Source organism: Alexandromys fortis, unplaced genomic scaffold (assembly GCF_014885135.2).
Source record: "Alexandromys fortis isolate MF-2015 unplaced genomic scaffold, M_Fortis_MF-2015_v1.1 scaffold_138, whole genome shotgun sequence".
Classification (NCBI taxonomy): domain Eukaryota; kingdom Metazoa; phylum Chordata; class Mammalia; order Rodentia; family Cricetidae; genus Alexandromys; species Alexandromys fortis.
The window spans coordinates 1385595-1411852 of record NW_026068034.1 but is presented as its reverse complement, the minus strand read 5'-3'; the positions used below and the strand labels follow the sequence as shown (position 1 = coordinate 1411852).

Here is a 26258-nt window from a genome sequence, read left to right as displayed (position 1 = left end):
ACTTGGGGTGCCGCTTGCTGTGGTCCTGGTATCTGGCTCCTGGCTGCTAGCTGCTATGAGCATCTTGTTTGTGCTCCTTCTGCTGAAACTCCTTGCCAGACAGCCCTGGAAGGAGTATGTAGCCAAGTGTTTGCACACAGACATGGCTGACATCACCAAGTCCTACCTGAATGCCTGTGGCTCTTTCTGGGTTGCTGAGTCTGCAGGAAAGGTGGTGGGCATCGTGGGCTGTCTGCCAGTCAAGGATCCCCCATTAGGGAGGAAGCAGCTGCAGCTCTTTCACCTATCTGTGTCGCCACAGCACCGTGGACAGGGGATAGCTAAAGTACTGGTCAGAATTGTCCTCCAGTTTGCACGGGGCCAGGGTTACAGTGATGTCGTCCTTGGGACCACCGTCCTGCAGAAAGGCGCTATGGCCCTCTACCTGAGCATGGGATTCAGGAGGACAGGACAGTACTTCTTCGGTATGTTCTGGAAGTTAGTTGATAATCCAACAATTCACTTAACATATTCCCTCCCTTCTGCCTAGTAAGTGGAACTGGAACCCTAGCTCCTTTGCAGCAAACAGGCCCTGCTTCATGTTCTAGGAACCAGTGAACCCTGTCATGTCAGTGTAATGAACAATAAAAGCTCCTTGATGGTGCACACCAGATTCTAGTGCATGTGATTGCTGTACTGGGGGTTTTGAGGTTCTGCTGCATTTTTGGTTTCTGCGGTGTGTTGTGGGAGCTGCAGGCCTCTTCCCACAGCCCGGCTCCTGGCTGCTTGGCTAGCTTATACCCCGAAATAACAACACACAAACTGTATTCTTTTAAACACTGCCTGGTCCATTATATCTAGCCTCTTCTAGGCTAATTCTCATGTATTAATTTAGCCCATTTCTAATAATCTGGGTAGCACCACTAGGTGCGCTTACCAGGAAAGATTCAGCATGTCTGACCTGGTTGCTTGTTTCATCGCGTCTGGCTCTGAGAGGAGCTGCATGATTTCTGAGCTCACTTCCTCTTCCTCCCAGCATTCTGTTCTGTTTACTCCTCCCACCTATGTTTTAACCTATGAGGGCCAAGCAGTTTCTTTATTATAATTAACCAATGACCTTCCTCCATCAGCGGTGCCTGTGTTTCATACACCTAGCCCCATATTAATGATGCATTATGGACAATTGTCAGGAGCCATTTCCCCCCAATCATTACAGGAACCATCACCCTGGGGAGTCTGCTAATCTGTTAGAGGAACCTGCCTCACATTCCAGCTATCCAGGGAACCAGGTGTGGCAACTTGTGACTTCCTAGCCTACCTCCTGGCCTACGTGACCGGAACCACGCGGCGAGATCCAGTTACCCTGCCCCCCATTCCTTACCATATATAAACTGTAACCCGTCCCTAATAAACGGAGGCTTTGACAAATCTGCTTGGCCTCCTTCTTCTGTCTTAGCTCATTCCCTTCCAGGTAGCGCCCCTCCGAGACCCTGGAGTAACTGATTGCCGGGTGGGTTACAAACCCCTAGACTGAGTGACCCACCAAATGCAATCCACAGACAATGTAAAATACTAATGCTTGTATTTCACTTTTGAGTTTGTGGACCAGAAGTTTCCATGGGTTTGGAAGGGGCAGCTCACCTAGCCTCAGCACACATGTGGGAGTCTCTAAGTTGGCTGAAAGTGCCAGACATCTGTGTGCTGTCCTGTCCCAGCAGGTCAGCTGGGCAAGGTCAGGGGCTTGGCAGAGCAGGCATGCTAAGGCGAGGCAGAAACAAACGAAGGATTTCCAAGCACTGCAGGTGTCAGCTGAGGACATGCTAGACTCGAGGACAGATGGAGTCTGTGCTTACAAGATTTGCAGGGTCCCAGCCCAGAAGCTGGGCATGGAACTGAGAGAAGACACAACAGATATTTTGTCATGGCAGGGTGAGAAGTTGGCTAGGACAGCTGAGGACTGCTTCTATGGGGGAAGACTGGGATGTAACTGACACCTCATGGTGGCCAGGCTTGTAGAGCTGTTGTGGGCAGTCTCACGGGGCAGCACCACTTTAGGGAGGCCAAGCATACAGCCCTGCATTTCCAAGCGGATATGGGGATGGAAGCACCCTACATCTGCGCACTCCTGGAATCTAGGCTGGACCCAGTCAGAGTTCAAAGGCCCAGGGATTCCAGAGATTCAGGGGCCTGCTCAGAGCTTGAACATCAGGCTTCCCATATGGGTGAGCTGAAGTGTTGCTTCCCTACAAGCAAGAATGACATCTGTCTCTACAGAGTGTCCCTTTGGAAGGTGTTCTCTGCCTCTGCCTCCAACCCTGACCTGAAGGCCAGTGAGAGCTGTACGGGCCCCATTTTCTTCAGGCCCACTGTGACAAGCAAGCTCTCTGCAAGGCGGAGAGGAGGCTATCTATGGCAGAGTCTTACTTTTAGAAAGTTTCAGAACGAAGTAATTAGGAGAGAAGGAACAGGATGCTAGTCATTGCGCCTATCTCTGCTATAGGCAGGGGAGAATGGGACACTCTCTGAACTGTGACAAGGTCCAGTGGAGAAGATGCTGGGATGTCAGCACAGTGAGGCTTCTCAGAAGGATGCGCAGAGCTGAGACAACACCTCAGAAAAGGTTCATCTCCTGAGCAGGGAGGGGAGAGGAGCAGGGAAGTTCCTGAGACAGCCCTTGGGAAGACAGTCCTTAAAGGCATGCGTATCTAACACCAGCAGGGAGCTGGCTATACATGACCTAGAACACAGTCAAGTAGGCAGGGAAGAATGGGACAGTCTGAATTTTGACAAAGTCCAGTGGAGAAGATGCTGAGATGTCAATTCTAGAGTTTTGAAAGTTGCATATAATGTACTTCCTGCTTACATAGGTAATATTATATCCTTCTGCAGTCTTTGATGCAGTTGAAGTATTTATAGTTATAGTTTTCCTTACTCATAAAGTAGATATAAATATTATAACTGTAATTCTTATTTGATACCTGTTTTGTTATATGTAATTTTGCTATGTTAAAGTTTAAGCCTTCCATTTTGTTTAAACAGAAAAGGGGAAATGGTGTGGGAGGTCCTTCTGTCTATGTGTTGCTTTCGTTGGTTAATAAAGGAACTGCTTTGGGCCTATATCAGAGCTATAAGGGAACAGAGATAGATGGGGAAAACTAAATGGAATGCTGGAAAGAAGGGGTGGAGAGGGGTGCATTGAAGCTGCCCTGAGACTCAGTCATGCTGGAACTTTGATGATAGGCCACGACCTTGTGAGGATATACAGATTAATAGAATGGGTTAAATTAAGATGTAAGTGTTAGCTAATAAGAAACTAGAGGTAATGGGCCAAGCAGTGTTTTATTTAATATAGTTGCTGTGTAATGATTTTGGTTCTGGGTTGCCAGGACGAACAAGCGGCTTGCTTCTCCATACTTGTCATTTTGCTTCTCAGCTAAAATGCCTCCTCATGGCTTCACGTGCATCCAGAGAAGGATATCTGCACTACTTGCCTGTGTTCTGGGTCCTGTATAGCAGGTCCCTGCTGGTGTTAGACACATGTGCCTTCAAGAACCTTTTCCCCAATGGCTGTCTCAGGAACTTCCCTGCTTCTCTTCCCTCACTGCTCAGGAGATGAACCTTTCTGAGGTGTTGTCTCAGCTCTGCGCATCCTTCTGAGAAGCCTCACTGTGCTGACATCCCAGCATCTTCTCCACTGGATCTTGTCACAGTTCTGAGAGTGTCCCATTCTAGGCTGGCATGAAAACTTCCTCAAAGTAAAATCCTACCATAGCCTTAGCTCCACCTTGCAAGTATCCTACTGGTCTTGGAGGAAATGGGTCAGTACAGCTCTCACTGCCTTCAGGTCAGTTTTGAAGGGAGAGGCAGAGAACACCTTCCACAGGGACACTCTGTAGAGACAAATATTGCTCTCACATTTTGTAGTGAAGCAACACCTTTGGTCACCCATGTGGGAAGCATGACGTTCAAGCTCTGAGCAGCCCTCGAACTCAGGCAGCTGTGCCCTGTCTAGTGCCCGCCATCTGGATGGCACCATAGCTGGGGCTGAAAAGAACACTAGTGCTGACTGAGGCTGGTGGTGAGGAGCAGGGCCAGAAGGGCAGTGTGGGGTCCCTTAGGAAGTATTTTATAAGGATCAAGCACAGCATGGACAGAGGAATGTCCAGCTATAGGACCTGTTGCTGTGGCAGGACATGGGAACCCAGTGTGTGTGCGTCCCAACACCAGGCTGCTCTGAGCAGTTATGTGCAGGATCGGGCTGGACTTGAAAGAGGGCAAAGATGGTGGCAGTCCTGAGGGAACAGTGCAGGTGACAGGCCTTCCATGGGGGTGAAAACTGTTGAGCATCCACATTCTACTGTGATCTACAAATTATTACCCAGAGTTCACAAAGTGAATGAGGGTGGCCTCCCTGCTCTCACTGGAGAACTCTGTGACCCTGAACTTTATGATTAACAAATATCAAGGATCCAACCAGTTAGTTGTCAACTCAGGTCTTATTACCAGTTGTTAGGCAGACGCAGGCTACCTGTGCTGCATGTGACCAGAGGCTGATGCCCTTCCAGACACTCTTGGTTGTGCAGTAGCAGGTAAGACTGACAGCTCTGTGGGGAGGGTCTCAGCATGGGACTGGAGCCCTAGAACTGCCTGAGGGCTCAAGGATAAGGGTTTGCAGCAGTGGGTGGTTTTGTTTGTTGATATTTTTTAGCTCTGTAATCTAAAGTTGTACAATCCTTGGGAAGGAGATCTGCAGGAAAACACCTGGAAACACAATGCCTGTAATGCACAGTCCACAGACAGTGACCTAATGGGTGCATGGGGTCCATCTGCAGCACTGGGCTTGTTTATGTACCCACAGCTGCAGAAGGCTTCTAGTAGGGTGAGAAGGATGGAGTCAGGTGTTGCTGGACAGACCTTCTCCCAGTGTTTGTGTCTGCTTCCTGTCTGGTGACAGCAGAAAGATACACCCTTGAAGAGGGCCTAAATGTGTCTTGGGAGGTTGGGAGGCAGAAGGTCAGGGGACTTACATGGTTTCTCTCCTCTTCAGGACTCAGGGAAATTGCCAGGCAGGTATACCTGTCTCTCCCAGATCCATAGACTTGAGACCCAGAAATCTCCCATGGCTTCTTATCACATCCGCCAGTACCAGAACAGCGACCAGAAAGTTGTCCTGGATTTGTTCATAAGGGGCACTGAGGAGTACATCCCCACCACCTTCTGCCACCTGCTGACCCTGCCCCGGACCCTCCTTCTCTTACTTGCGATGCCGCTTGCTGTGGTCCTGGTATCTGGCTCCTGGCTGCTAGCTGCTATGAGCATCTTGTTTGTGCTCCTTCTGCTAAACTCCTTGCCAGACAGCCCTGGAAGGAGTATTTGGCCAAGTGTTTGCACACAGACATGGCTGACATCACCAAGTCCTACCTGAATGCACTTGGCTCTTTCTGGGTGGCTGAGTCTGCGGGAGAGGTGGTGGGCATCGTGGGCTGTCTACCAGTCAAGGATCCCCCATTAGGGAGGAAGCAGATGGAGCTCTTTCACTTATCTGTGTCACCACAGCACCGTGGACAGGGGATAGCCAAAGCACTGGTCAGAACTGTCCTCCAGTTTGCATGGAGCCAGGGTTACAGTGATGTCATCCTTGGGACTAGCTTCCTGCAGAAAGGTGCTATGGCCCTCTACCTGAGCATGGGGTTCAGGAGGACAGGGCAGTACTTCTTCAGTATGTTCTGGAAGTTAGTGGATAATCCAACAATTCTCTTCAGATATTCCTTCCCTTCTGTCTAGTAAGTGGGACTGAGACTTTAGCTCCTGTGCAGCAAACAGGCCCTGCTTCATGTTCTAGGAACCAGTGAACCCTGTCATGTCAGTGTAATGAACAATAAAAGCTCCTTGCTGGTGCACACCAGATTCTAATGCATGTGATTGCTGTTTTGGGGGTTTTGAGGTTCTGCTACTGATGGAGGAGTTACTTTCATTTAATACAGAAACTGCCTTGGCCCATTTGATAGGCCAACCCTTAGGTGGGTGGAGTAAACAGAACAGAATGCTGGGAGAAAGAAGCTGAGTCAGTCAGTCACCATGATTCTCCCACTCCAGACAGATACATGTTAAGATTTTCCCTAATAATCTCGTGGGCTACACAGATTATTAGTAATGGGTTAGATCAATATGTAAGAGCTAGTCAATAAGAGGCTAGAACTAATGGGCCAAGAAGTGTTTAAATGAATACATTTTCCGTGTAATTATTTTGGGTAAAGCTATCCGTGCAGGAGCCTGGCGGCCAGAACGTAGCCTGCCGCTCCATATCTTCAACATGCTACATTCTTGGTTTCTACGGTGCCTGTGTTTCATACACCTAGCCCCATATTAATGATGCATTATGGACAATGTAAAATACTAATGCTTGTATTTCACTTTTGAGTTTGTGGACCAGAAGTTTCCATGGGTTTGGAAGGGGCAGCTCACCTAGCCTCAGCACACATGTGGGAGTCTCTAAGTTGGCTGAAAGTGCCAGACATCTGTGTGCTGTCCTGTCCCAGCAGGTCAGCTGGGCAAGGTCAGGGGCTTGGCAAAGCAGGCATGCTAAGGCGAGGCAGAAACAAACGAAGGATTTCCAAGCACTGCAGGTGTCAGCTGAGGACATGCTAGACTCGAGGACAAATGGAGTCTGTGCTTACAAGATTTGCAGGGTCCCAGACCAGAAGCTGGGCATGGAACTGAGAGAAGACACAACAGATATTTTGTCATGGCAGGGTGAGAAGTTGGCTAGGACAGCTGAGGACTGCTTCTATGGGGGAAGACCGGGATGTAACTGACACCTCATGGTGGCCAGGCTTGTAGAGCTGTTGTGGGCAGTCTCACGGGGCAGCACCACTTTAGGGAGGCCAAGCATACAGCCCTGCACTTCCAAGCGGATATGGGGATGGAAGCACCCTACAGTGCACACTCCTGGAATCTAGGCTGGACCCAGTCAGAGTTCAAAGGCCCAGGGATTCCAGAGATTCAGGGGCCTGCTCAGAGCTTGAACATCAGGCTTCCCATATGGGTGAGCTGAAGTGTTGCTTCCCTACAAGCAAGAATGACATCTGTCTCTACAGAGTGTCCCTTTGGAAGGTGTTCTCTGCCTCTGCCTCCAACCCTGACCTGAAGGCCAGTGAGAGCTGTACGGGCCCCATTTTCTTCAGGCCCACTGTGACAAGCAAGCTCTCTGCAAGGCGGAGAGGAGGCTATCTATGGCAGAGTCTTACTTTTAGATAGTTTTAGAACTAAGTATTTAGGTGATAAGGAACAGGATGCTAGTCATTGTGCCTATCTCTGCTATAGGCAGGGGTGAATGGGACACTCTCTGAACTGTGACAAGGTCCAGTGGTGAAGATGCTGGGATGTCAGCACAGTGAGGCTTCTCTGAAGGATGCGCAGAGCTGAGACAACACCTCAGAAAAGGTTCATCTCCTGAGCAGTGAGGGGAGAGTAGCAGGGAAGTTCCTGAGACAGCCCTTGGGAAGTCAGTCCTTAAAGGCATGCGTATCTAACACCAGCAGGGAGCTGGCTATACATGACCTAGAACACAGTCAAGTAGGCAGGGAAGAATGGGACAGTCTGAATTTTGACAAAGTCCAGTGGAGAAGATGCTGAGATGTCAATTCTAGAGTTTTGAAAGTTGCATATAATGTACTTCCTGCTTACATAGGTAATATTATATCCTTCTGCAGTCTTTGATGCAGTTGAAGTATTTATAGTTATAGTTTTCCTTACTCATAAAGTAGATATAAATATTATAACTGTAATTCTTATTTGATACCTGTTTTGTTATATGTAATTTTGCTATGTTAAAGTTTAAGCCTTCCATTTTGTTTAAACAGAAAAGGGGAAATGGTGTGGGAGGTCCTTCTGTCTATGTGTTGCTTTCGTTGGTTAATAAAGGAACTGCTTTGGGCCTATATCAGAGCTATAAGGGAACAGAGATAGATGGGGAAAACTAAATGGAATGCTGGAAAGAAGGGTGGAGAGGGGTGCATTGAAGCTGCCCTGAGACTCAGTCATGCTGGAACTTTGATGATAGGCCACGACCTTGTGAGGATATACAGATTAATAGAATGGGTTAAATTAAGATGTAAGTGTTAGCTAATAAGAAACTAGAGGTAATGGGCCAAGCAGTGTTTTAATTAATAGTTTCTGTGTGATTATTTTGGTTCTGGGTTGCCAGGACGAACAAGCGGCTTGCTTCTCCACACTTGTCACATTACTTCCCGGCTAAAATGCATCCTCATGGCCTCACGTGCATCCAGAGAAGGATATCTGCACTACTTGCCTGTGTTCTGGGTCCTGTATAGCAGGTCCCTGCTGGTGTTAGACACATGTGCCTTCAAGAACCTTTTCCCCAATGGCTGTCTCAGGAACTTCCCTGCTTCTCTTCCCTCACTGCTCAGGAGATGAACCTTTCTGAGGTGTTGTCTCAGCTCTGCGCATCCTTCTGAGAAGCCTCACTGTGCTGACATCCCAGCATCTTCTCCACTGGATCTTGTCACAGTTCTGAGAGTGTCCCATTCTAGGCTGGCATGAAAACTTCCTCAAAGTAAAATCCTACCATAGCCTTAGCTCCACCTTGCAAGTATCCTACTGGTCTTGGAGGAAATGGGTCAGTACAGCTCTCACTGCCTTCAGGTCAGTTTTGAAGGGAGAGGCAGAGAACACCTTCCACAGGGACACTCTGTAGAGACAAATATTGCTCTCACATTTTGTAGTGAAGCAACACCTTTGGTCACCCATGTGGGAAGCATGACGTTCAAGCTCTGAGCAGCCCTCGAACTCAGGCAGCTGTGCCCTGTCTAGTGCCCGCCATCTGGATGGCACCATAGCTGGGGCTGAAAAGAACACTAGTGCTGACTGAGGCTGGTGGTGAGGAGCAGGGCCAGAAGGGCAGTGTGGGGTCCCTTAGGAAGTATTTTATAAGGATCAAGCACAGCATGGACAGAGGAATGTCCAGCTATAGGACCTGTTGCTGTGGCAGGACATGGGAACCCAGTGTGTGTGCGTCCCAACACCAGGCTGCTCTGAGCAGTTATGTGCAGGATCGGGCTGGACTTGAAAGAGGGCAAAGATGGTGGCAGTCCTGAGGGAACAGTGCAGGTGACAGGCCTTCCATGGGGGTGAAAACTGTTGAGCATCCACATTCTACTGTGATCTACAAATTATTACCCAGAGTTCACAAAGTGAATGAGGGTGGCCTCCCTGCTCTCACTGGAGAACTCTGTGACCCTGAACTTTATGATTAACAAATATCAAGGATCCAACCAGTTAGTTGTCAACTCAGGTCTTATTACCAGTTGTTAGGCAGACGCAGGCTACCTGTGCTGCATGTGACCAGAGGCTGATGCCCTTCCAGACACTCTTGGTTGTGCAGTAGCAGGTAAGACTGACAGCTCTGTGGGGAGGGTCTCAGCATGGGACTGGAGCCCTAGAACTGCCTGAGGGCTCAAGGATAAGGGTTTGCAGCAGTGGGTGGTTTTGTTTGTTGATATTTTTTAGCTCTGTAATCTAAAGTTGTACAATCCTTGGGAAGGAGATCTGCAGGAAAACACCTGGAAACACAATGCCTGTAATGCACAGTCCACAGGCAGTGACCTAATGGGTGCATGGGGTCCATCTGCAGCACTGGGCTTGTTTATGTACCCAGAGCTGCAGAAGGCTTCTAGTAGGGTGAGAAGGATGGAGTCAGGTGTTGCTGGACAGACCTTCTCCCAGTGTTTGTGTCTGCTTCCTGTCTGGTGACAGCAGAAAGATACACCCTTGAAGAGGGCCTAAATGTGTCTTGGGAGGTTGGGAGGCAGAAGGTCAGGGGACTTACATGGTTTCTCTCCTCTTCAGGACTCAGGGAAATTGCCAGGCAGGTATACCTGTCTCTCCCAGATCCATAGACTTGAGACCCAGAAATCTCCCATGGCTTCTTATCACATCCGCCAGTACCAGAACAGCGACCAGAAAGTTGTCCTGGATTTGTTCATAAGGGGCACTGAGGAGTACATCCCCACCACCTTCTGCCACCTGCTGACCCTGCCCCGGACCCTCCTTCTCTTACTTGCGATGCCGCTTGCTGTGGTCCTGGTATCTGGCTCCTGGCTGCTAGCTGCTATGAGCATCTTGTTTGTGCTCCTTCTGCTAAACTCCTTGCCAGACAGCCCTGGAAGGAGTATTTGGCCAAGTGTTTGCACACAGACATGGCTGACATCACCAAGTCCTACCTGAATGCACTTGGCTCTTTCTGGGTGGCTGAGTCTGCGGGAGAGGTGGTGGGCATCGTGGGCTGTCTACCAGTCAAGGATCCCCCATTAGGGAGGAAGCAGATGGAGCTCTTTCACTTATCTGTGTCACCACAGCACCGTGGACAGGGGATAGCCAAAGCACTGGTCAGAACTGTCCTCCAGTTTGCATGGAGCCAGGGTTACAGTGATGTCATCCTTGGGACTAGCTTCCTGCAGAAAGGTGCTATGGCCCTCTACCTGAGCATGGGGTTCAGGAGGACAGGGCAGTACTTCTTCAGTATGTTCTGGAAGTTAGTGGATAATCCAACAATTCTCTTCAGATATTCCTTCCCTTCTGTCTAGTAAGTGGGACTGAGACTTTAGCTCCTGTGCAGCAAACAGGCCCTGCTTCATGTTCTAGGAACCAGTGAACCCTGTCATGTCAGTGTAATGAACAATAAAAGCTCCTTGCTGGTGCACACCAGATTCTAATGCATGTGATTGCTGTTTTGGGGGTTTTGAGGTTCTGCTACTGATGGAGGAGTTACTTTCATTTAATACAGAAACTGCCTTGGCCCATTTGATAGGCCAACCCTTAGGTGGGTGGAGTAAACAGAACAGAATGCTGGGAGAAAGAAGCTGAGTCAGTCAGTCACCATGATTCTCCCACTCCAGACAGATACATGTTAAGATTTTCCCTAATAATCTCGTGGGCTACACAGATTATTAGTAATGGGTTAGATCAATATGTAAGAGCTAGTCAATAAGAGGCTAGAACTAATGGGCCAAGAAGTGTTTAAATGAATACATTTTCCGTGTAATTATTTTGGGTAAAGCTATCCGTGCAGGAGCCTGGCGGCCAGAACGTAGCCTGCCGCTCCATATCTTCAACATGCTACATTCTTGGTTTCTACGGTGCCTGTGTTTCATACACCTAGCCCCATATTAATGATGCATTATGGACAATGTAAAATACTAATGCTTGTATTTCACTTTTGAGTTTGTGGACCAGAAGTTTCCATGGGTTTGGAAGGGGCAGCTCACCTAGCCTCAGCACACATGTGGGAGTCTCTAAGTTGGCTGAAAGTGCCAGACATCTGTGTGCTGTCCTGTCCCAGCAGGTCAGCTGGGCAAGGTCAGGGGCTTGGCAAAGCAGGCATGCTAAGGCGAGGCAGAAACAAACGAAGGATTTCCAAGCACTGCAGGTGTCAGCTGAGGACATGCTAGACTCGAGGACAAATGGAGTCTGTGCTTACAAGATTTGCAGGGTCCCAGACCAGAAGCTGGGCATGGAACTGAGAGAAGACACAACAGATATTTTGTCATGGCAGGGTGAGAAGTTGGCTAGGACAGCTGAGGACTGCTTCTATGGGGGAAGACCGGGATGTAACTGACACCTCATGGTGGCCAGGCTTGTAGAGCTGTTGTGGGCAGTCTCACGGGGCAGCACCACTTTAGGGAGGCCAAGCATACAGCCCTGCATTTCCAAGCGGATATGGGGATGGAAGCACCCTACAGTGCACACTCCTGGAATCTAGGCTGGACCCAGTCAGAGTTCAAAGGCCCAGGGATTCCAGAGACTCAGGTGCCTGCTTGTACCATCTTACATCCCTGATACAGGCTGAGCTAGGATGTGGCTCTGAGTTTATACATGCAAGGCTATGGCTCTTTCAGCTAGTTCATCTGTAACACTGCAGTGTTAGAGATGTGGGTGGGGTATCTTGCCATGTTTCCCAGTCTCGGCTAGAGACTGCTGATCACAGAGGTCCTGGCACCCGTGAGCCAGTAAATTGTGTCACTGGGCAATACTGGCGCTGCTTTTTCATCCTGGCATTACTTCTGTTTTTTTCTTCAAGACATGGTTTCTCTGTAGCTTTGGGGCCTGTCCTGGAACTAGCTCTTGTAGATCAGGCTATCCTTGCACTCACAAAGATTTGCCTACCTCTGCCACCTGAGTGCTGGGATTAAAGGCATGTGCCACCACCATGTGGCTATGGCATTACGTCTGATACAACTTACCTTTCAAGGAGTAAGCCAAATACAGCATGTCCTGCCCCACTGATTAATCTTGTTATAGACAAATTTCAACTACACAAAGATCCCTTGCTACATCACTCCAAACACAGGTGACTTATTACTGGGGTTATATGCCTGTTTCTTGCTACATGGCTTTCCTTGACTCTGGCTTTGATGGTCACCACAGTAGAAATTCTGTCCATCCTCACCCTGGACAGCCTCCTTGGCTTCTGGGAGATCTTCTATATCACCCAACAATCACCAGTATCCACAAGAGGGGTCTGCACACCCCTGAGCTAAAATTCCAGTGCACAACCAATGTGGTCCCTTGTGAGCGCCCATGATGCAGGATGCTGAGACCATGCAGCATCTCTCAATCATAGCTTGAAGAGAATCAAGAATTCTTTCCTTTGACACTTGTTCTGCATCATCCTCTGCCCCCTGCCTCCAGCATAGTCATGTGCACTGGGAAGGGGATTCTGGGTATGGTATACCTAGAGAACAACCCAGAACCGCACCATGAGAGCGTTCCATGGCGATGTTCTGGAACTTCTGGCATTTCTCTGGCTGACCTCAAACTTGTGGCTTTCTCCTGACTCAGCCTCCTGAGTTCCTGGGATGGAGGATGGAGTCCCACACCAGGTTTAGAGGTAGAGATATTCTTACACATAAAATACCAAGGATCCAGAAGCTGAGAGGAGCCACGTGGACAAACCAGCAGTCCAAGGGGAGATGCAAACTGATGGATGACTCACTGAGCAAGAACCATGGACACTGTAGCCGTAATTAGGTGCTTACACTTTTTATTTCAATTGTATAAAAATAAATACATTCAAGTACAAACAGAAGACTAGAAGACAATGCCAAATACCACAACAGGAATTATCTCTAAGACGTGAAAAAAGGGGCTGATGTGGTTTCTTTTTCCCCTTTCAGTGATGAATATGTTAATTTCATAACCAGGAAAGAACAGCTAGTGGTTAACTCTGAGACCGTATCTTAGTATTTTGGGGCATCTTACAAAACATCCTTTGTTGACATCCTACAAATGATAGCATCCAATAACGTCCCAATGCTCTCTTCTTGTGGTGACAGTTTGTATGCCTGTAAAGTGAATGACAATCTGTGAGTGCTGGCATGTCCAGTCACTGTTATTACACACATTTATATGTGGCATTATCACTTTATTATGGCATTAATGATTTGAAATTACATATATGTTTAAAATNTCAAACTTGTGGCTTTCTCCTGACTCAGCCTCCTGAGTTCCTGGGATGGAGGATGGAGTCCCACACCAGGTTTAGAGGTAGAGAAATTCTTACACATAAAATACCAAGGATCCAGAAGCTGAGAGGAGCCACGTGGACAAACCAGCAGTCCAAGGGGAGATGCAAACTGATGGATGACTCACTGAGCAAGAACCATGGACACTGTAGCCGTAATTAGGTGCTTACACTTTTTATTTCAATTGTATAAAAATAAATACATTCAAGTACAAACAGAAGACTAGAAGACAATGCCAAATACCACAACAGGAATTATCTCTAAGACGTGAAAAAAGGGGCTGATGTGGTTTCTTTTTCCCCTTTCAGTGATGAATATGTTAATTTCATAACCAGGAAAGAACAGCTAGTGGTTAACTCTGAGACCGTATCTTAGTATTTTGGGGCATCTTACAAAACATCCTTTGTTGACATCCTACAAATGATAGCATCCAATAACGTCCCAATGCTCTCTTCTTGTGGTGACAGTTTGTATGCCTGTAAAGTGAATGACAATCTGTGAGTGCTGGCATGTCCAGTCACTGTTATTATACACATTTATATGTGGCATTATCACTTTATTATGGCATTAATGATTTGAAATTACATATATGTTTAAAATTTTCAAAATAGGTGGTAATTAGTCACTCATATCAAATATCCTTTTTAAAAGTTGTAGTTATTAATATAAAAAGCAAATCTCCTGAACACACAAATCACAATTCTATCAAAGAGCGCACACTGCGGTTTAACTTCATTGGGTCACTGCGTATTGGAAGAGATCCCTTTTCCCATAGTTCTCAGTGACTCCATTCTGAATTCGTTCCACAAACTTGTACATCCCAGTTCTTCTCATCCACAAATACTTTCCAAGGTCTGTAACGTTATTTTAGGATTTCTCAACCTCATTTTACTTGTAAGGGTGTTTTGCATGTATGTGAGTACTGCATGTGCAGTTCTCATGAAGGCCAGAAGATGGCATCAGATCCCCCGGAAATGGAGTTACAGAAGGTTATGAGCATGCTGGGAATCAGACCAATGCCCTTTGGATTAATGGCAAGTGGTCTTAACTGCTGAGTCTCCTCTCCAGTCCCACATTATTTCTTAGACGTTCAAAACGTAATGGGAATGAGAGGAAGCAGCGATGAGTAAATGCAATAATAGGATTTGTGAAAATGGAATGAACACCATTATTGCATGCTAACTAAAGAGTTAATAGTTCAAAATTCATAACAGTAATGAGCAACCAGCATCAGTGTAATTCATCTACTGAGCTCGTGAAAATGTGCACTACAAACCTTTCTGACTTCTGAGAGCTTTGTTATTTCTGGAAGGCTTTCCAAAGGCACCTGCTGACCTTCCACTTGAGATATTAGGTCTTGTTGGTGTATTTGTTTATCTCCCTCTTCAACGTAAACAATCAGAACCGAAGTGTCCCTTTCTGAGATACCAAATTTTTTCAAAGCCTCTGAAATCTATGATAAAACAAAAGAAAAAGAAAAGAAAGTGAAGCAGTGTCTTGTGTGTGGCCCAGTCCCCGCCTGCTCAGTCGGGGTTCCTCTTTTCAATGCACCCCTTGCCCTTCAACACTCCCTTCCAGCCCCTCCCATGGCTGTCCCTGTGCACAGCTGCACTTCGCTCCTCTGCACCAAGCCCTGACTTCTGGGCTATGCACATAACCACCTGTGCCCCGACCCCCAGGTGACCTTCCAGGTCATCATTTGTACTCCAACTGTCATTTCTCTCAGGGCAGCTCAACTTCTGTCGTATGCATCTGCTTCTCTGACTTCACCTGTCTCTCCTGCCCCTAGAGCTGTCCTGTGCAGGAATATGATGTCTTCATTTGTTTCCCGTGACTGTGTTCATGGTGACTCTGCTGCTGTGCTGACTGCATTTTATAAACTTTACAACCAACAGTGGTTTAATTCTGCCACAAGCTTCCTAACCTTCCCCTTGATAATATTAGCACGTGGTTCTTAGTAACAGCAGTAGTAAGACGGAAACTTCATCAGCAGAGTTCAAACATCTTTGTCATGTCACACACAGAATGTCAACACCTCGGGAACTTGCATTTGAACAGCACTCTTGGACTGGGGAGATGGCTCAGTGGGTAAAGCACTCACCACACAAGTGGGAGGATTGTGGTTCAAATCCCTAGCTCCCCTGTAAAGCCAGGCTCCACACTGACTGCAGCAGTAAGTGGCAGGCAGCCTCCACCTCTCTACATAACTACCCTGGACTGGTGCTAACATCTGTCTTGTAGGACTCTGACCCCGGAGCTACACTGCAGGAGGGGGACCTCCTACCATGACGAGGACAACAGAAATAAAGAGTCATCACTTTACGTTGTTATTAGGGGAGAGGTTGAAGATAATTTCAGTGGACAGAGTTCTTGTCTTCATTTTTCCCAGCTTGTGGAGATGAACAGCTTTGTTTGCTGCCACCAGTATCTGAAATGGATCGACAATCTACCAGAGAGAAAACAAGGATTAGCACAGAGAATCCGCAGCTTCCTGCACCATGTGTCCTGTCTGAGGAAACTCTAGTCCAGCCATTCAGTGATCACCATTCTTATGGTCTGTATTTAAAAAAGCTGTTGTAACACACACAAACACACAGACACACAGAGAAAGCTTGTGTGTAGCAGGAGCCCCAGCCAATCACCTTATTTGAAGGGCGGGTACCCTTTAGGCGAATGTTTACCTATAAATCTGGCGGGTGTGCTTCCCACCTTCCCTTTTTTATTTCCTGCTCGTCACTGGAACCCTGGTTTTGTAAGCTCTCCCCTTCTTCCCCTTAATAAAGCTGATATTAAAGCTAGCCTGGTTATTCCTATTTGCCGGTCGTTTACGCCCCTTCACTTGTGTAAAATACAAAACTTCAAAGCTGAAAGATTATTGAAGCCTAATACAGAACAGGCCCAATCCTAAACTTCACAGTATTCAATGAAATCAGTGTACTTGTGTAACAGATGAGGTCACCAAGGCAAAGATGCCTGGGGGTGGGTGCAGAGTCGTGGCTGGGTGAGGTGTTCAATCCCAGTCCTGTTGTTACCATGTGGGAATCAGGCAGTTGGTACCTGTCTTACATAGCAGAGGAAAACAATGCAGTTATCTCTGTGAAGGAAACTGACGATCATGTTAGGGTATGCACCACGGACACAACAGTGTACATCTTTACGTGCCAAACAAGGATGGCTGTGTCTTTCTCAGTCACAGTAGGAAGCTCCGGTCTTAATGTGTGCTTTTAACCACTCTGCCATTGTGCTGGTTGGAATGAGAATGGTTCCCGTAGGCTTCTATACTGGAATATTTGGTTCTCATTGGTGGATTGTTCAGGATGGACTGGGGGTGCACTGGCTAGTTTTATGTCAACCTGACACAAGCTGGAGTCACTGGAGAGGAGGGGGCCTCAATTGAGAAAATGTCTCAGTAAGATCAGGCTATTGGCAGATGTTTTCATAACTAGTTGTTGATGTCCAGCTCACGGTGGGTGGTAGCACCCCAGGGCAGGTGCTCCTGGGTTACATAAGAAAGCAGGCTGAGAAAGTCATGGGAAACCAGTGTTAAGCAGCACCCCTCCAAGGCCTCTGTGTCAGCTCCTGCCTCCAGGATCCAGCCCTTTGAGTTCCTGTCTGAAGTCCTTTGACAATGAACAGTAATGGAAATGTAAGTCAAATAAACCCTCTCCTCCCCATGCTGCTTTGGTCATGGTGTTTTATTGCAGCAGGTGTAACCTAACTAGGAAGAAGCTGGTAGCAGGATGGTGGAGTTTGCTGCCACAGACCTGACCGTGTTGTTGTGGGGAGGATTGGACAAAGACTTTCTAACTGTGGCCTAGAAAATCCACCAAGAGGTAAAAGCTCATTGCGCTGTTCTGTGGGATCTTAGGAGAGAAGTTGAGAGCAATACAGATGATGGAGGCCCGGCTTGTGAAGTTTCAGAGGAAGCAATGGCTCTACAGGTCCTTCTGCATGGAAACTCTGTGGTATCTGGAAGCTGGGACTGAGGAGTCAGCCGTGATTAAGAGATCAGCACTACTAAAGAAACCTCTGAGGCACTGGGACGATGGATGCTGGTTGGCTGGAAAGGAGAAATTCGCAGTGATTAAGAAGAGACCAGTATTACTGAGCCCTTCAGACTCTATGTTTTAAACTTAAAACACCAAGTGTGACTAGAGCCAATATTTTCTACCTCAATATAAGAGAAATTTAAGGTAAAATTACATATTCTTAAATGCCTGGCATGGTTAATTCATTCTCATATTTTGTACTTACCACATGAGGGTTTATCAATGAGCCACTGAGAGATCCTTCCATGGCCTTTTTTCTCAAGTCCCCTGCATTTTTTACATCTTTAAATAACAGAAGGGTCACTCTGCATTCAGTAAACAGGTCCAACTGCTGAGATAACTGCATTTCCTAGACAACGAGGACGCTACTGGACAAAAGGAAAAGACCACAGCAGGTTGTTACATGTCGAAGATAGCATCCATCCTCCACACTGGTTTCCTCTCTGCTTCTCTCTCCTGACAGTCTCGCCTTCCTAGACTTGCTCTGTACCTCCATCTCCTGCCCCCATTCCCCAGAATCTAGAAATGCTTGTGAAAATACACTCATCTGTAACCAACTTAACAAAATCCTTGCACTCTACTTTGCTGATTCTGTCCCAGCTTCATTTCTGCTGCCGTCATGAAACATTCTGACCAGAAGCGGCTGAGGTAGGAAAGGATTTATTGGGCTTACACGTCCAGGAACCCAAAGGCAGACACCAGAGGAACACTGCTGGTGACTCAGTCACCAGCTTCTGCTTAGTTAGCGGTTTTAATGCAGTCCAGGACCTCGTGCCCGGGGATTGTGCTGCCCTCAGTGGGCTAGGCCCTTCTACATCACAAGAGTCAAGGCAGTCCATCATGACAGGTCATCAGACCAGTGTGAGCTGCACAATCCCTCAGCTGAGACTTCCTTCTCAGGTGACCCTGAAGGCTATTCTCAAGCTGGCGGTTAGAGTAACAAGATAATCTTATAAACTACACAACTGTTAACATAAAAAAGTCCACATCACTGGCATCTTCATAACCTGTGTTCCTAAGTGTGCTGAGCTTTTTCCAGTTCTTCCGTTCCTGTGAAAAGCCAAGGGAAGTGGATGGTGTTCTATCTGGAAAGATGGGCAGCTTCTATGCATGGGCAAGCAGCTAATGCCCAGGCGTACCCCAGGTGTAGGATGCCAGAAAATGATGGCTCTCTGATTACCCCCAGCATCATGAAGAGCATAATTTACTGCATCTTTCCTAAATTCCTAATCTCTTTCATTTACACCTTAGCAAAACCTGGCCACAAATAGAAGAAATTAAGTTATAATGCTCAAGTCACATACTTTACCCAATGATACAGTTACAATACTCCATGTTAGACTATGAGCTAATTCTCACCAGGTACACTGGCTCACACCTGCTATCTCAGATGACGAGCAGGGTGTAAAAACAGCACAGGGTGTACTCGGTGTGAGGGCTCAGCGGCTGTGAGTGATGTCCTGGGTATGACAGATATGCCACACTTACACAAAGCAGATTCTAAAAACACTATCAACCATCACTCTTTTTAAAGGAGATTGCGGGTAGGGCTTTATGAAGGCTAAGCATGCTCTCCTACTGAGCTCCAGCACTACCGTTTAGCCGATTCTTTGGTGGGCCAATTTGCTAGGCTCTATTCATCCCTTATTTCTGGAGGATCCAGTTTTAGTTTTCTTCCTTAAGGAACTAAATGGAAGTCTGAGGATGATAAAATGTCCTTCTATTACCTTGAAAGATTTGAGAACAACTTATCCAGCCAATGGCAAGGTTTGGTGCGGCTAAATAGCCATTAAAAGCTGTCATTTTGGCAGGGGAAATGTCTTCGTGATCAAGCACCTGCCGAGCATGGATCAGGCCATGCTCAATCTTCAACACAACAGCCCCAGCCTTCAAACAAAACAAAACCAATGCTGTGGTGTTAACCAGACATACCAGGAATAACATTAAGCAAAACCACAGGGAAAAAAAAGGCTAAATGTGTCATTTTAATATTTGTTCTTCTCATTTTCCGAGCCAGGCTGGCCTGGAGCTCTCAATCCCCTGCTTTTCTGACACTAGCAGTGGGCCACAGACTTGGTCCACCACGCGCAGCCTATGCTCCATCTAACCGGAGTTTTTGTAAAAGGTCCTTATGGGCTGGAGAGATGGCTGAGCAGTTATGGGCACTTGCTGTTCGTGCAGAGCACGGGAGTTTGGTTCACAACAGATATCAGGTGGCTCACAACCACTTGTAACTCCAGCTCCTAGGGCACCTACAAATGTTCACATACATATGTAGATACACATATACATTGAATATAAAAATCTTAAAGTAATTAAAAATCTGCTTACAGAGAAAAGACCCTGAAGAGAGGGCCTAGGACACGGTTCAGTTGGTAGAGGAATGGACTAGCATGCGCAGAGCCGTGGGTTCAATCCCCAGCACTGTGTAAAACCAGTGTGATGTGCACCTACAACCCAGCCCCTAGGCAGTCAGAAGAGGGGTCAGAAGTTCAAGGTTGGAGGAAGTGGGGAGTTCTTTTCAAGACTGTAAAGAAAACTAATGTGTTTTTGCCCTTCTCTTGAATATTTGTAGGTAGACAAAGTACTCTAAGCCCAAACTGCCCTCTCCACCAACCATGCCAGTCTACCTACTGCACAGAGGCTTCTGCTCCTGTCATTCAGAAACTAAAAATTTTGTCTTAACCATATCCAGAGTGCTTCCAAATACATGCAACTGAGTTTATAGGAAGAGGAATTACGTATAATTCTGACCTTGGTTCCTGGAGCACAAGAAAGAGGCAGTTGGTGGTAAGACCTTCCATGTGAACTCGGCAGTGGCACCTCTATAAGGTACTGGTGTTGGAATTTGTGAGCAGGAATTAAATGAGGGGACCCTGAAGTCATTTTGTGTAAGGGTCAGGATGGAAAAAATGGGCTCAGACTGAAATCAAACGATGATGGTCTATCTGATCAGTTAGTCAGGCTAACTCTTCGCTGGTTGGTGTGAGATTTGGAAAAGGAGCGACCAGATGAATGGTGAAAACTTCTTATCAAAGCTTCTTCTGGAGCTCTGATAAGGTACACAAGGTGCTCACAACAGGCTTTGCAAAGATCAATAAGATGCTCGCTGGAGACAGACCCTTCAAACAGACACTCATCGTGCCTAAGAATAGCAGTGGACGTGTTCATTTATCTTTAAAAGCATAAGAAAGCATTCTCAGTGAAAAACAGTACTCTGGACAGTCTTTCTCACTCAACACAACCTCTGTGAAATCAATGGACCAGAGCACCAGTGGCCTGGAGGATGGGCAGACATACTGCCAACACCTGGAACTGCAGTTACCATTACTCCTATGCCTACTTTTATCTCTGCAAATTATTAAGCCTGATGAAGACCTACCCCCGAGGCTCCGATATCAGGCACAGGCAAACAGCTGGACTCTGCGCCTGAAGCTCCTGCAGAGAGGGAGCATGACTGGAGGAGGCCTGTTCATCGTCTCCAGATTCCAGGATGTAGCCTCGGCCTGGTGTAACAGATGTAAAACTATCAAAGCCTTACTGACTTTTCTAGAATAGCTTCTCTCCTGGAATCCTGATGCCTTAGCATCCTGACATGCATGGCTGACAATGCTGATTGTGTACAGAACAGTCATCCCTCCTTCCTCCCCCCTCGCCCCCCACTCAGCCACAGGTAAACCATAGTGTTCTTTATGTTTCTTTGACATTTGTAATACATTACCATAGTGTACTTAGGATAGACTGCCTTTGAGAGTTGGGGTTTTGTTTTTGTTTTCTTGGCTGATTGTGTAAAATGCCAATTAATCAATACTGGTTCATTTTGTATAAGTATTATTTCAAGAATTACCATGATTATCATTAAAATTCAACTATCTTCACTTATGTGTATCAACTGTTGTCTTAACTATGGTGAGCATCAGCAAGGCATGTTGGCGCACGCCTTTAACCCCAGCACTCAGGAGGCAGAGGCAGATGGATCTGTGTGGGTTTGAGATCAGCCTGGTCTACAGAGTTCCAGGACAGTCAGCACTACACGGTGAGACCATGTTTCAAAAACAAAAACAAAACTATAGTGAGCGTCTAGAATAAAACCCAAAATATAAATACGGCTGCCATTAAAAAACATGAAACATGGCTCAGCAAGCAAATCTAGGCTCACAACTAAAACAAAAAAACCTAAAAATCAGTTGTGTATTACACTGGACAGCACACTTCCTGAAGCAGCTTACTGGTGCTGAGCACAGCACAGCTAGTTAACAGTACTTGACAGTTTCTAGTATTTGCTAACAGAAACCACTTCTAAAAGTTACCCTGTCACTTTCTGAAAAGCAAACAACCATATATATTGAATGCAAAACTTCTTAAACTAAACACAATTTTGCACTATTACACGCGCAGATTAAGTGGGTCATAGTTAACTTTGGCACCCGATTCCTAATACCATGTCCCTAGTTACTTTGGGGGCAGTCCTGGAATGTCCTCCTCAACATCCCAGTTTGTTCCAGTTTCTGACTCCTTCCTCCCTGCAAACAAAATGGCACCAGCCCTTCCTCCTGATTGTTTTCCTTGTTTACACCCATCCTATTTTATCCCATTAGATGTGCATCAAGTTATACTCTCATCTGAAAAAATATTAAAGTCACACTCAACTACAAAGCTCCAAGCAGTTCCAGGCTGGCTTGAGATTCAGGAGATCCGGCCTCAGAAAACAAAGCAAAAATACAGGGCCAGAGAGTTGGTTCAGCCATTAAGAGCATCTGCTGCTCCTGATGCTTTTGTGAAGACGTCAAGGGTTTGATTCCCATCACTCATGTGGTGGTTCACAACCATCTGTAACTCCAGTCCCAACCAATGTCCTCTTCTGACCACCATTGGTTCCAGACACACAGTACACATACATATATGCAGGCAAAACATCCATATATATATATAATATTTAAAAACCACAAAACATAAACACAATAGAAAGTTATTTCTGTTTTTCTAGAATTATGTCTGAGGATTTCTGTTATAAAAAAGCAGAGTTTTGTGAATAATGTCCTGAGAGTTTTTTCCATGTTGGCATCAAATTAAGGAAGGATATGGTACGATATGATCAGTATGATCTGTCATGCAAAAACATGAACAGAAAAACTGCAGGAAACAACAAAACATAGACATCTTGAGTACTGAAATTATTAGGTGATTTTTATTGTGCTCTTAAAATATTACGTTGTACATGTTATGAACTTTCTACAGTCATCAAACAAAACCTAAGTACGTATAATCAGGGGAAAAATGATGTTCCCTGTTTAAATATCCATTTCACAAAACCGTTTATCTTGAGTGTTTGCCTGCACATATGTCTGTATATTGGATTCTTGCCTGGTACCTGTGGCAGCCAGAGGAAAGGATTCAATGCAACTAGAGTAATAGACTTTTGTGAACTGCAATGTGGGCATTGGGAATCAAACCCTGGCCTGATTTCTCACAGTATGGGAGAAGAACTCAGAATAGTCTGTTCTGGTTTAGTGTAAGAGTCACTTAGGTCAGAAACATGGAATCATCATTTAATATTCATCTGGTTTGACGCCTGTAAAATTAATATTGAAATTAGCTCCCAATAAGAGAGCTTAAAAAGTGGGGCTACGTGGAGACTTCAGAAGATGTCAAAAATCATTAATCCTATCTACTCATGAATATAAAGTTAATGATTTATCTCCAGAGCAATTAGAACTTTGCACTCAAAAATTAACCAGTAATATTATTATCAAAATAAAAGTTTATATCTCCAGAGCGATTCTATTTTATATGCAAGTTTTCCTAGCCTTCTAACCTGCTCCCTGACTAGGAGGCAGGCAGATCTCTGAGTTCCAGGCCAGCTTGGTCTACAGACTTAAGTTCCAGAACTGTCTTGGTTACACAGAGAGACCCTGCCCCCAAAAACAAAACGAACAACAAAACACCTCACCCCATGAGGTATTAGCAAAATTGTAGTATTAGCAACAGAACGTAGTTCAATGCAAATGCCTCAAACTGTTACACAAGGTCGAGTGCCCTGTCCTGACTCTACCTCCAAACAGAATTCTGACTCACCCCATCAACAGCACCCCAAGAGCGTTCTCATCAAGGGGCCTGCGCACCAGTAATGAAATCCTAGCCTATCAGGATGGTCACGGGGTCCTTCAGGAGTCATCAAAGCTGAAGCAAAAGCCCTAACTTTATGGCACGGGTTTCCACAAGTAGCTTCTGGACCTTGCTTGACTCCTTCCCCTCCCGATGTCCTGCCACTCTTTTCAGAGGCCAGATTTCCCAACGGGGTGTCCCCGTCCCCGGGTCTTCCTTCCTCGGTCCCTCCCGCCAAGGTCCCTGTCCAGGGCACCACCGGGCAGTTCTACCACGAGCCTCCCTCCCACTCCAGTGCGTGGGCCTCCCCGGGGCTTCTCCTGCAACAGCCTCGGACACCGCCGGTAGGGGGCGCCCAGGAGCGAGGAACCCAGCGGCCTTCCCGCACGACCGACGATTCTGAAGTTAATTGCTCTCCACCCGAGGCCTGGGGGGAGGGGGAGGAAGGGCTCGCGACAAACACTGGCGACAGGAGATTGACACAAGGTCAACAAAACTGTGACGGCGGAGAAAGAGCTGCCATTCGCGCAGGCGGAACTCACCATCAGTCTTCAGTCCGTACAGGAAGACCGTCCCCTCGGAAACAAAGCTCGCCACTCCGGACAGTTCCTAATAGGCTTTCCGGTAAATAGGTTCCGAGCCACCCTGTTTCCGGATCCTGGTGGGCGTAGTCAGCCTAAATCTGTATGAATTGCTGTGAACTTTCCCCACCACTTGCCACTACTTGCCGACGCCGAGGAGAATTGGTTCTCTTCCGTCCCCTTGTCGGGAGTTACAAAGGATCTAGAAGTTGAGGTATGGCGTTGAGTGTCGGCTTTATTCTCAGCTTGTGTTTAACGTCCTCAAGTTCTTCATGTGAACTGAAAATTATCCACCAGGACGAGAGTCACAGCTTTTCAGAGATTTTGAGGCTCAGTTTACTGAATGTAGTCTCGGTAGGAAGCGGAGATGCAATGCGGTGGAGTCTCTCATTGAAGGAGCTAGCTCCTCTCGTGCTCGGGGTCTGGCAGAGGAAAGAGGCATATCTTTTGAGCAGACCTGAGGCTAGTGAGGCTTCTTTGAAAGGATGCTGGGGTCAAGATCCCGGGAGCCACCTGCCTTAGGCAATTTTTGCAAGACCAGAGCACTCCTACTCTTGGGGAAGGATGACCGCGAAGGGTCGTGAAACCTGATTTTGCTTCGTGCTACCTGCCGTAGAACCTAATAAATAGAGAAAGGATTGCATTTTAACATTACGGCTTATCCAGAGATCCTGCAGTCTGCGGAGAGAGCAGATTATCTATCCTAAACACATGTATTCCACCATCCTCAACCAGCAGATTATAAAGACAGGAAATAGAGCTGGAGGCAGAGGCAGCCAAGTGTTCTGGAGCTCCGTGTTGCCTCCCTGGTCAGGTGGTTACCCCATTTCTGAGAGGTGATGTCTGTGTTTGTTTTATTATCCTTGCACTCTTTCCTCGTCTGTGGATGTTTGGACTCAGGCACTTCTTGAAACTCTGAATGTTGGTGGTTTCTAATGATAATAACCTTTCACTCCTTCAGAGGCATCTGGGCTAGGGTGGGAAGTTAATTCAAAACAAATGAGAGTGTGTCCATGCTAAGCTAATATGTGCATTTTGACTCCTTCCTACAGTATGGAGTACAAGTGTGTCTTCATAATAAAGAATATGAAAGTGTCCCCATCTGTCCCCAGTCTTTCTTCTATGCTAGTACTAACTCTGAGATCTGTGTCATACGAAAGATGACCTCTTGACACCATGCACCTGGTTGATTGTCAGAATGGCTCCTTACTTGTAAGAGGAATTCTCTGGCACGTAACGATGTACGTGAGAGCTCACTGTGTAGCAGGAGCAGCTATGACTCGGAGTGAACATTTCTGAAATATGCCTTTGTCTGAAAGAAACATAAACAATAAAAATATGAGCCAGCATTGGAAAACAGAACTGTTTCTCTGTAGCTTTTTGGCTTTACCTCTGGAGAGTATGTCGCAAGCGACTACATTCTTTTTTTATTACTTTATAAATAATACCAATAAAATTTCCACTTCCTCCCCTCCTCCCACTTTCCTCCCATTCCCCCCACCCCCTTTCACCCACCCCTCTCCAGTCCTAAGAGAGGGCAAGGTACCCTGCCCTGTGGGGAGTCCAAGGCCCTTCCCCCTACATCCAGACTTAGGAAGGTATGCATCCAAAGAGAATAGGCTCCCTGAACTGGCCTTGTCCCATAGTCAGACTGATGACTATCTTAAATATCACTATAGAACCTTTGTCTGGTGATGGATGGAGACAGAGACAGAGACCCACATTGGAGCACTGGACTGAGCTCCCAAGGTCCAGTTGAAGAGTGGAAGGAGGGAGCATATGAGCAAGGAAGTCAGGACCACCAGTGGTTGGTCCACCCACTGAGATAGTGTGCCTAAGCTTATGGGAGCTCACCAACTCCAGCTGGACTGGGACTGAACGAGCATGGGATCAAAGTGGACCCTCTGAATGTGGCTGACAATTGGGCACTGGGATTTGGGACTACATTCTTGCTGTTGGTTTTGTGTCCAGCCCCCATGAGGACACTCCTCCAGTTTTCACTC

General features: G+C 46.7%; 5 protein-coding genes and 2 pseudogenes across 14 annotated transcripts in view; 5 read left to right on the top strand and 2 right to left on the bottom strand.

Annotated features, from left to right (window-relative positions):
- The window catches only part of LOC126515331 (probable N-acetyltransferase CML1), an 18234-nt gene extending 17449 nt beyond the window's left edge, over window positions 1-785 (top strand). The window contains exon 2 of the mRNA XM_050164924.1: window positions 1-785. Within this exon, the coding sequence (XP_050020881.1) occupies window positions 1-529 (529 nt within the window). The 3' untranslated portion in view covers window positions 530-785.
- The window catches only part of LOC126515330 (EKC/KEOPS complex subunit TPRKB), a 51162-nt gene extending 26962 nt beyond the window's left edge, over window positions 1-24200 (bottom strand). Inside the window, exon 1 of the mRNA XM_050164918.1 lies at window positions 23645-24200. The gene's annotated coding sequence lies outside the window, so the exon portion shown is untranslated. The remainder of the gene's footprint in view (window positions 1-23644) is intronic.
- LOC126515323 (probable N-acetyltransferase CML1) overlaps window positions 1-26258 on the top strand; it is a 108053-nt gene that overhangs the window by 30868 nt on the left and 50927 nt on the right. The window contains exon 1 of one of the 3 annotated variants that reach the window (XM_050164909.1): window positions 4508-4568. The exons of 1 other annotated variant lie outside the window; for it this stretch is intronic. The gene's annotated coding sequence lies outside the window, so the exon portion shown is untranslated. Of the gene's footprint in view, window positions 1-4507; window positions 4569-9327; window positions 9389-26258 lie in introns of those variants that run through there. One more of the 3 variants, XM_050164908.1, reaches the window with a different exon arrangement.
- LOC126515321 (probable N-acetyltransferase CML1) overlaps window positions 1-26258 on the top strand; it is a 62039-nt gene that overhangs the window by 19856 nt on the left and 15925 nt on the right. For 2 of the 6 annotated variants that reach the window (XR_007595818.1, XR_007595820.1), the window contains exon 1: window positions 24340-24469. The exons of 1 other annotated variant lie outside the window; for it this stretch is intronic. The gene's annotated coding sequence lies outside the window, so the exon portion shown is untranslated. Of the gene's footprint in view, window positions 1-24323; window positions 24470-26258 lie in introns of those variants that run through there. 3 more of the 6 variants (XR_007595819.1, XM_050164898.1, XM_050164902.1) reach the window with 3 other exon arrangements.
- Window positions 5081-5763, top strand: LOC126515364 (probable N-acetyltransferase CML1; annotated as a pseudogene).
- LOC126515363 (probable N-acetyltransferase CML1) lies at window positions 9901-10583 on the top strand (annotated as a pseudogene).
- On the bottom strand, window positions 13679-24329 carry LOC126515329 (EKC/KEOPS complex subunit Tprkb). 3 transcript variants are annotated; one of them, XM_050164914.1, is made up of 5 exons: window positions 24217-24329; window positions 17775-17937; window positions 15844-15966; window positions 14797-14973; window positions 13679-13996 (listed from the first exon to the last, which is right to left on the bottom strand). In XM_050164914.1, exons 2-5 carry the CDS (start codon window positions 17913-17915, stop codon window positions 13910-13912), a joined length of 528 nt encoding a protein of 175 aa, XP_050020871.1. In that variant the 5' UTR covers window positions 17916-17937; window positions 24217-24329; the 3' UTR covers window positions 13679-13909. The 3 variants fall into 3 exon arrangements, with proteins under 3 accessions (XP_050020871.1, XP_050020872.1, XP_050020873.1); XM_050164915.1 differs by having other exon boundaries at window positions 17775-17934; window positions 24217-24326; XM_050164916.1 differs by lacking the exons at window positions 17775-17937; window positions 24217-24329 and adding an exon at window positions 16578-17278.

Excerpts from the sequence above, each read along its gene's own strand:
- LOC126515329 (XM_050164914.1), bottom strand. The coding sequence starts at position 17,915 with ATGCAGTTATCTCAGCAGTTGGACCTGTTTACTGAATGCAGAGTGACC. Across the intron at positions 15,967-17,774 it reads CATTGATAAACCCTCATGTG|ATTGTCGATCCATTTCAGAT; the intron begins GTAAGTACAAAA and ends TCTCTCTGGTAG. Across the intron at positions 14,974-15,843 it reads ACCTCTCCCCTAATAACAAC|ATTTCAGAGGCTTTGAAAAA; the intron begins GTAAAGTGATGA and ends GTTTTATCATAG.